At 27.8% G+C, this 10,595-nt stretch overlaps 1 protein-coding gene across 7 annotated transcripts in view; it reads left to right on the forward strand.

Annotated features, from left to right (window-relative positions):
* Positions 1 to 3,054: 3,054 nt before the first annotated feature.
* Positions 3,055 to 10,595, forward strand: part of stau (double-stranded RNA-binding protein Staufen) — a 38,835-nt gene continuing 31,294 nt past the window's right edge. The window contains exons 1-3 of one of the 7 annotated variants that reach the window (XM_067049363.1): positions 3,381 to 3,773; positions 3,861 to 3,924; positions 4,358 to 4,474. In XM_067049363.1, coding sequence (XP_066905464.1) covers positions 3,873 to 3,924; positions 4,358 to 4,474 — 169 coding nt within the window. In that variant the 5' untranslated portion in view covers positions 3,381 to 3,773; positions 3,861 to 3,872. Of the gene's footprint in view, positions 3,346 to 3,380; positions 3,774 to 3,860; positions 3,925 to 4,357; positions 4,475 to 10,595 lie in introns of those variants that run through there. The other 6 variants (XM_067049365.1, XM_067049368.1, XM_067049362.1 and 3 more) reach the window with 6 other exon arrangements.

Below are 10,595 nucleotides of genomic sequence, written 5' to 3' on the forward strand. Positions count from 1 at the left end.
GGAACAGGGCCCTGGCTGAACGTAAGAAATTGTAATTAACAAACATTTAACATTGTAAAAAATTTCAATTCGTCCGTCATGTTTTATGACAAACGCCACGAATGTATTGTATAAGAGGAGACCAAACATGAGTAGAAATTCAAATATAATTCTCTACTAATGATGACAGTAAATAAATAAAGGAAATTTTAAAAATACATCTACAATAAGGCATAATTATTGTTATGATGTATACTTACATAAAATAGTTGGATTTTTAAAAATATTTGGGAAATGGAAGGAGAGGATGGTGCACTCGTTCGTAAAACGTCAACTGCAATCAAACATTATTGACTACACTGGATTTATTAGAGTTGATTTAATTGATTTTATAAAGAATTTTTTGTAAATTTATATTTTCAAATGTATAATCTTGGTATTAAATAATGTTAACTGATTACAGGTTCAAGGTAAAAACATTATAATAAATATTAATATTAAAATTGTGGAAGGTTTTTTTTTTGCTCAGTAACAATAATGAATTTAGAGGTTAACAAGTTTTAGTCACAGCTTCTACTAACTTAAGGATTTATGTAATAGTTTAGTTAAAAATATGTAATAGATGGTGGTTGTCAAGAGAGGTATAAAAATATCAGTAAAACTATTTATTACTAACCAAATTTTCGTCCCACTTAGCACGGCTTTATTATGGCTAAAAGATACAAAAATTGTAAAATATTATGACTATAACATGTTAATTATATACATGAGGTTGTAAAAAAAGATGATATATAAAAAAATTGTAATAAAAAGGGGAACGTATTAAACCAAAAAAAAAAATAAATTAAATGATTTGATAACTAACTAATAACAAATACAATAATGAGTAGAGACCTGATTTTCGTTCGATTGCACCTTTTATTCCCTAGCTTCAAAATTCCAATGAACCTCGAGAGAAATTCGAATCATAGAAAAGACATCCAAATAACATTAATTTCATTTTGCATAAAATTGCAGGTTTTGGGGTTTTCAAACATTGTGCACGTTTTGAGTATTTCTGCACAAGATTGCACGTTTTTACTCAATTTGGGCTAAATTTTAAATTCAGGGGTTTTTATTGAAATTTTTTCGGCTTTTTATTGCTCAAAAATCCTGTATCTAATTACAAATGTACCACTAATTCAGTGGCACTGAAGTAATGAATAGTGAAATAATAACAAATATTGTACAATTAAAAGAAAGAAAGAGTGTACTTGTTATTAGTATTCTGTTTCTATTTTTTTAGTTTGCGTTCTCTTTTTATCTAATTTTTTTTTCTTCATATAAATGTTCCTATAGCCTTATCGTGTTTTACAATATTTGTATCTTGTTCTCATTTTGCCCTGATGAAGTCCTACAAAGTGGGGCGAAACGTTGGTTAATAATAGTTTTGCTATTTTTGTACCTTTCTTGACCTCTCATCAAGACCATTATCTTAGAATAAAAACATATATAAATATAAAGGAATTAATTCATCTATGTGTTTAGAGTACAGGGTTATTCATTCATTGGAGCTATATCTAAACTCGAAATATCGCTGTTTGAATATTGGCACATCTGACAAAACAAAAAAGATATTTTATTTCGAATTTGACGTATTCTGAAGATTGTACCATAGTCTGTGGTTACTTTTATACAACCCAACTAGGTTTGGGACAGTCCATAGAGGGATCACAGTAGAGAAAGAAACCTTTGTTCAAAATAAAATAAAAACTTTATTTTTGTCAGATGTGCCACTATTCAAGTAATTAACAATATAATGTGTATTAATTAATACCGAAAAAGTAACTATCGATAAAGCTCTCTGTTATTTACGAATTAAAATATTTTAATCAAATTTTCTCTTCTAAATGTTTTTGTTCAACCGGAACTTGAAAAAATTGATCCTGGTGACTTTAGTTAGGTTTGTCTTGAATAATTTTACATGAAAATAAATTAATAAAAAAAGTGACTTATGAGAACGCCCCTGTAGGTTACGCATTAAAATATTTTAATTTCATTTTTTCTTCTAAATGTTTTTTGATTTAATGCAAGTTGGAAAAATAACTGGTGAATTTGTTGTTAGGTATGTTTTGAATTATTTTATTTTATAAGCAATTCTTACAAAAAAATCAATGGGGTGCGCGTATCATACAACTTACTTACCATTCTACGTAAGTCCTTACGTTTTGAGCGAATTCGTAGGATCGTGATGAATATATCACTATTTTTGTGATTTAAAAAAAAAAAAAAAAAATTAAAGACTGGGGAAGGGGAAAAATATGAACATACAACATTATTTTTCTGTTGCTATGAAAATTCGTATTTTAGGGTAAAGGTGGGAATAGTTTAACAAAAGAAAACGGAGCCAAAATGCAACGGAAAAGATCGGGCGATTTCGACTTTTCCCGTTAGAATTGGATGTTTTACTATTTCCTCCTTTAGTTGTTCATAAAATTCTTCAATGCTTTGTATTTACTATTGCTAACAATGAGGACTGTTTATTTTTTCAAATAAACAAAATTAAAGAAGCTTTCGGTGTAGATTTTTCGTCATTTAAGCCAGGTCACACGATTTAAATTGTGATAAGAGCCTAGCTGTTATCAAAGATTATTTAATGTATATTAAAAAAAAAATAAAAACCTTGTATGTATAATTTCAGATTCATACGACTTTTATTTTATTTTTTTATTTTGGTTTACTACAGACACGCAGACCATTGTGCAAAACCTGGTTATTTGGACTCAAGATATCAAATTTCTGTCAAAAAGTCGAATTAGAAATTTTGCACGATGGTAATACTTTGTTTAGCTATATATTTAAGATAAGTGAAGGTAAAAAGGTGACTTATGAGAAAGGAATGAAATTGATTACGTAGTAAACTATTTTAATTACATTTCCCTTCTAAATGTTTTTCATTAATCACAACTTGAAAAAAATTATCCTGGTGACTTTCTAGTTAGGTTTGTCTTGAATCATCTTATTTGAAAAGCAATGGCAATTTACTAACACGATTGTGTTGAACTGGAGATAAGAGATAAAGAAAGTGTCCTAAGAATAAAATGTTTAATCCGGTCTTCTTTAACGTACTAGACTCCCCCAAGCCGGAACCTGTACTTCAACATTTTTTCTCTTATGTCCAGTAGGAGTACATGCAGGTCTGTATTTGATGATTAATAGATGTCAGTGTCCCAAACCGGTCTATCTCCTCTTTCTTTGTCCCGACTTGCAGTTTACGTTAGGGAGTCCTCCCCAACGTTTCGATATATTTGATGATTTCGTTTCGGCGCAAAAAGAAAGTACTTAGAAGTAATAACTGCGTCATAAATAACATTCCTCGGAGCAAAGGTAGCAAATGATTATTTAAAATGTTATATGTAAAACAATAATAAACAAACTGTTTTTTATTGAGTGTATTAAGTGTCGAACGATAATGGCCAGTTTGAAGTTCAGGTTATGCCAGTGTACTGCTAGATGGTCGCGTTCACTAGTGAAGTGCCTGTTATAATTTCTCACCGGGATTGGTTCTGTGATTCCCACAACTCTATTTGAACAGTTTGGTTCACTATATCAGGTTGGATACGTTACTATATTCTCTGTAACACATCGTATGCAATATATTTTCCCATTAAAAAAATTGTTTCGCTGGTTTTTTTCGATTATAATTCAAAGTGCTATTTGTGGATTGTTTTTAAATATATGTGAATGTTAATGAGTTGTTTTGTTTTCTTCTCTAATTAGTCATAAAGTTTATTCAGCGTGTTATAACCTGAAAGGTTTGAAAGTATAAATACTTAGCCATATTTCTTTTAAGCCTTCTTATTTTTAATGCAATCAAGATGAAAATAGTTCATCATTTTTAGGTTGAGTCTTTTATGAGTTACATACTACAACAGAAAGCCCACTCAATGGGCCCTTTTATTGCAGGTATACTAATTTCTTAATGTAGAATTCCATATTGGTTTGTATAATTTAGTAGCATGTTTCTGTTTCCAAATTATTTTTGGTTTAGATTTATAGATTATTATTTGAAATTTAACTAACACTAAATGATAAAACAACATCTAAAGTTTTTCTTGTAACTTAAACACTTAACCATGATCCCCAATCATGTCAAAATACCAAGACAATTGGTTTAATAACATCTATTTTCCTATTTATTTATTTATTATAGATCTTCTAACATTTTAATTATAAATACAAAATCTATCATACCAATTCGTTACTAACTTAATCTTTGAACTATAGTTTTAACTATCAGTATTTTGACAACTTCCTTTTTTAGTACTTTTAACTAAGTTATTTTATTTATTATTTTAGTTTAAACCTTTTTACTCTAGTAGCTTTTCTTTTTGGTTAGGATTTCATCTAATCCTGATACTGCATTCATGCACAGTAATTCATGGAACGCTATATAAAAAATGGATTAACTTAGATGAAATCAAGGATTTGTTTGATGAAAATGGATGTATCACAGGTAGGATTATATTCTAGATAGGGTGTAATTATCTTCAGTATATCTAGTTTAATTTGTTACTTTTAATATTCCTCTATTCACTAAGGGATTTGTTTAAGGATCATTGGTTTAAGTCTCTTTGTATAACTAAGCTATTTCAAATAATTATTTCTGAGTTTAGTAGAAATAAGTTTTAACCATAATAGATGAGAATTAGGATTTATATGATAAAAACTATACTTTTTGATTGGGAACTTATATCATCATTTTAGGTAGGTCAGTAGGTTGATGTTCGAAATGATGTTATTATTATTTAGTTTGAATGATAGTATTAAATTGAGAAATTTTTGGTTGTTGTTTGTTGTGAAGAGAAAGGTGAAAATACATAATATTTTTTGTCATTTGTAGTTTTGTTTCAACCCAGTAAATATTGACTTTTATACCCATTTGCAGATATAGTTGCAAGATTCAGTTATCTGTTGACTCCTGAATAATCTTTCTATTCAACCCGAGCCTGTAATAATTTTTTGTTGTTTTTATTAATTATTTAAAAGTCTTCATTTTAATTATATTTACATGTTTCATCGAGAATTTTGTGTTTTCTTGGGACTTTTCGACAGAATATCTTAAATATTTTGTTGCTTCAAATGAATTATGTATTGTAAAAACTAAGGTGTATGAATATAAAGTGGATATTTTAATTTATCAGTGGAATTTTTTTTTCACATTTACATTTCTGATTTTCATCAAAAAATGTTTTTAAATTTTGGCAAAATTAAATGTCTAATTTCAACATTTTAAAAAAAAAAAGTCTATTTCCGTCTGACTGTTTAAATGCAATGGTTCAGATGACCATTTTATTTAATTTAATTATTATTGTTTAGATATTTTAATATAATCAGTCTTTTAAAGCCATTTGCTTTGCTTGTCTATAAGATAATTCTCTTGAGCAAAAGAAGCTGTTGTTAGATTATATATAGTTTACAAACGGTTTATGTTGTTTAAAGACTTTTAACTTGACAGTAGTTTCATTGATGCTAAGGGTTACTAGTTTCATTGATGCTACATGTACTATCATCTATCACGCCACACCTAATGTGACAGTACTGCAATGACAGTAAATACTTTCATGACACAACTCAAACAGTTTCCATCAAGGCAGTGACCATAAGCCAATTTACTCCAAAACCTTTTCATTTGTTTAAAAAAAATAAAAATTAGACCAAAATATATTCGAAGAGCAATTTTTATTTAACATCTTTTTTAATAATTTGTATTGGTTAATCTTATCAAATAAAAATTATTTCATAACAGTTACGCCTTACTTTTAAAAATAAAAATACTGTCATTGCTGTAATTTTGCATAAATAAATTTAATGGAGGAGGAATATTTAGATATCGCGGTTTGAATATACCTCTAAAATTCTTTTATTTTTCTCAAATTTAAAATTTAATATTTCTTTTAGGTTCTACATGTACACTTGATTACATTAATTTTATTATTTAACTCTAATCAAGTATATCAGTACATCAAAGAAGTGGTTCAGAATAGTGTTGACTATTTACAATTGGCCATTATGGTTATTTAACTCTACTCATTACTTTCCATTCGTTGTTGTCTTCACATTTTAATTTCATTGAACTATTTCTCAAAATAATGTTTCATTTTTTATGACAAAATTTTCACCATTAACTAAATTTTGTTTAAATCATATTTTTAGAAATGTGGTAAGACAGTTCGCTTACACAAATTTCAAGTCTACATATTTGTGTATTTAGATAGTAACATAGATATTTGGTTAGATTTAAATGTTATCCATATTTTTTTAAAATACCATTTTCTTGCTGAATCAAAATATTATTATGTATAAGAAGATGGTCAGTTTTGGTGGTTCACTTTTGACCGTAACCCTGACCATCTTCTTATATATCAATTTTTACGGTCAACTATATATACATATATACAAAATATTATTAAATTCAAATTATCTTTCATAAAAATAAGGTCTTTTTTATGATTAGAGAAGTTTGTCGAGGGGTGCGGTCAGCAAAGAACAACATAAATAAACAAAACCATATTTATTTATTTTATGCCAAAATGGTTTTGTTTATTTATGTTGTTCTTTGCTGACCGCACCCCCCGACAAACTTCTCCAATCATTAATCTACGGTCAACTATCTGCACCTCATTAAGGTCTTTTTTAATTCATTATCGATCCTAATACCCTAACATTTATTGATCGCTACCAAAAATAACAGAATAAAATCTAGAACTTTTTTAAAAATTATTTTGATTGGTCAAGTATTGTCTGAGACTGTAACGGTTAATGAGATTTATACAATTTTGAAACTTATTATTGAAAGATAAAATGCAACAAAAATATAATATATAATTAATTATGTTTAAGTACAGTAGAGTAATGTTTGTACAAATTTTTTCCCATTTTTTAGGTTACAGTATTTCAATATAAATCATGCTATATTATTATTTTACTGGTCTAATTTCAGTCTTTTAAATGGAAAAATGATTTTAATTTGAGTACTTCCATTATAATATTCCGCTATTTTGTCAGCAATTGATGGAAATAGTGTGCTTTGTGAAAAGGTTCTACTGTTATATTATTTTACTGTATCCATATTGGAAAACGGGCTCCTATAATATCGCTCTATAATCCATATAATTTCGTCCTGAAATGCTTTTTTAATAGCATGTCATTGAGGTGACTCTCAGAAGCCAGAAAAGAATGTCTAAAAGAGAATAATTAGGCCCAGCATTGATGATGAGTCCATAAATAAACCGTTATATTTTTTTATACTAAAGGAATTGTTGGCCCACCAAAAGGAAATAGGTTTGTCTTAAAAGGAGCAAAACCAGTCTCATGATTAGAATATAAGGAAAAAACAAATTTAAATGAATATCATTTTGTTATTAATAAAGTATTTTTATTTAAGTATTTAATTTTAATTTTATTGGACTCTAATTGAAAATTTCTGTGCCGATTCTACGAAATGGGAGAAAAATTATCTGAATGAAGGTAAACATTATAATTAAATTAATTTGGGGGAATGCCAAATTATAAGCCTTATGTTTCTGAAGTTGATGGTTATCACTTGAGACTGAATTTTCATGGAGTAAAAAACTTGAAATGTGCCAAATCTTGTATTTAAAACCCAAAATGTTTTTAAAACTTCCAAATCCTGCAAAAATCAACTATAGTGTAATTGGAAATAAATGGAAAGCTTATCAAACCTTATTTTAACCAATGTAAACTTGTTAAATACTTAAATTTGTCCAAACATACACAAAAAAAAAAAAAATTAAAGTTATTTTATGAAAAACCTAAATTTTTGTCTTTTATTATAGAGCTAAGTGTATTTAATGATCGTTTATTATAGAGCTAAGTGTATTTAATGATCGTTTATTATAGAGCTAAGTGTATTTAATGATCGTTTATTCATATTATGCTGAATGGGAAACTGAAGTTTAAACTTCTTTGAATTACTGAAATTTTGTGTTTTAGGAAAATCAACCCAAGGTTTGATGTAGAAAGTTGTTTTAAAAATATTAAATTCCAAATCTTAGTACATGACAGTACAATGTTTGTTCTGAAAGAGGGTTGAAGTAACAAAGATTTCATTAATTTAGACTTTTGTTCATTAATATTGTGTTTTCGTCATAGTACTTGACATCCTAAAATAAATATATCTTTGATTTAGCACTCCGAATAAAAAAACTAAAAACTTCGAATGAGGAGCGTTTTCTTGATGACATAAAAACTTATAAACCTAATGACAAGTTCAAAACCAAAATAATTTTTTCAAAGATTTGATAATAAAATAAAAGTCACACTATTACTAGTTGTTACGGTATGTCCACTGTTGTTCATCCACAATATCCATGCCTATTTTCACTGGGATATATGAATTATTTATGAAAACAAAATTTTTGAATATACATTCGATACTTACTGCTTTTCTCCAAAATATTTAACCTAAATGGATTAATTTAATCAGTGAAACATATAATTATAGATTGTACATTTCTGAAAATCACAAAAATGTAGGAATTGGATCTGTTCATTTATTAACACAATTAAACAACATTCTCATGGCAATGGAATATTTTTTGTAACTCTTATTTACTTTAATGTGGATTTAAATGGTTACATTACCTGACTTTCTATGCTCTGTGAATAATTATCCAATTAAAACACTTGATTGTTATGCATAATAATAATGTTTATGGGAAACTTCCAGTTAGTGGTTGGAATAATAATTCATTAATAATTTAAATGTATTTAAAAATACATGCCCATCGAGTAACCCCTCGTTTTAATTGGAATCAGTTAAGAGTTGAATAGTTATGCATTAATTCAGTCTCATACATTGGTATTTTTGGCTGATAAATAAAATCAATTTATTTAAATCCAAATCTGATAGATAAACAAAGATCATCTCTGTTATATAAATTTTACTAGATAAAATTTAGGAAACTTCAGTGGGTGATTCTACTTCTGTATTGTGACAAAAAGAGTCCACATTAACCATCATTCAATTCTCAATAGTTTCTTGAGATTTAGTTTTAATGGTTTTTGTTTTCTTTTTCTTAATTTTTGACTTATTAACAGTAAAATCTTCTGTTTTCCTAAAATGATTTTTCACAAAATCTGATGATATGATAAGTTTTCCTTGAAAACTAGTCTTTCTTGAAGAAGCTATGTACTCGAAGACAATCTATATTTATAATTCTCACTATTATTAATATTTGAATAAATGATTAAAAAAAATCTATCTCTATTCTGGAATGGTTTCTCTCCTAAGAATAACAATGTGGACAATTTGAGCAGCATTTGTTTGGCTACATTATGCATTAACTCATAAATAAATAAAATTAAAAAAAAAACTTAGCTAACACGAAGGTTCAATGCTGATACTATCAATCACTCTCTCATATGTATCCGTATTTATATTTATGTATCATATGTATATTTATTTATTTCTAGTATACAAAGTATTGATAATCGAGTAGATGGACATATAATTGATGTTAAAAATATGTTAAGGAGGAAGCTTTATGAATAGATATGGATAAGAAATTACAAAATGAGGTAGCTTGAACAATGATAGATTTGTGAAAGAAAGCATTTCTATTAGAAGGAAAATACAAATCAGTAGATCAGGAAATTTTTTGACAGGTGGATGGATAAATGCAGAGTGAGGAGATCGATGATATAGGAAGGTTTTTTTGGTTCTCATGAATCGGAATATGAATGCTTGAAGAAGGTATTGTCTTCAAATCAAATATGAGGATAGAGTTAACTTTGCTTGGAATGACAGTGAAAGATATGAGAACGTTTAGGAATACCGAAGATTAATCTTATAAAGCTGTTCATTAATCTTTTCAGTCTCATCTCATGTTGACTAGATAGTCCTCTCTGAACTAACCATCCATAGTAAAACTGACGGAGGATACTAGAAGATGACTGGTAATTTGGAGAAATAAATCATTCATAAATTTTTTAACCTTAAGTTTCAAGCCAAACAGTTTCTAATACTCGAATAGTAGGAAATGTCTTGTACTTTCTAATGTATCATCAGATTTTGTAGATGATAATATTTGGAAGACAAAGGATTATGATGTAATAGAGTCCAGGACTCCAACCAATATTTAGTTTAATTTTCCATGAAACCATCCAACATTGGATAGTCAATTGAGGATTATTATTGGCCTCCGAAGTTATCTGGTGCAGTTGATAAAGATCCTGAGTTATCTGCAATAAACCATTTTGGCGGTTGAATCCTGTGTTTTTATGAGTTTGCTAGAAAAGCCATTAAATTTTTATGGCTTATTATGGTTCCCTGATAAGATACCAATGATATAATATTTGTATATTCAAAAAAATTTTAACATCAGTTGTCGCTACTTTTTAATTTCATCATTAATATACTAGCCATTTGTTACCATTTAAAATCGTCCGTTTCATTGAATCAAAATTTTGTTCGTAAGAATTCATCAGTGTTGTATGTTGAAATAAGAACCCTTTTGGCTTTAAAGGAAAGAAGAAACAATATTCAACAAAATTAAAAAAAAAAAAAATGCTCTTATATAATTTTTTAATATAATTTAATTACTCAAAACTAT

The sequence above is a fragment of the Halyomorpha halys genome, unplaced genomic scaffold (assembly GCF_000696795.3).
Source record: "Halyomorpha halys isolate HHAL.00 unplaced genomic scaffold, Hhal_1.1 Scaffold614.1, whole genome shotgun sequence".
In the NCBI taxonomy this organism is placed as follows: Eukaryota; Metazoa; Arthropoda; class Insecta; order Hemiptera; family Pentatomidae; genus Halyomorpha; species Halyomorpha halys.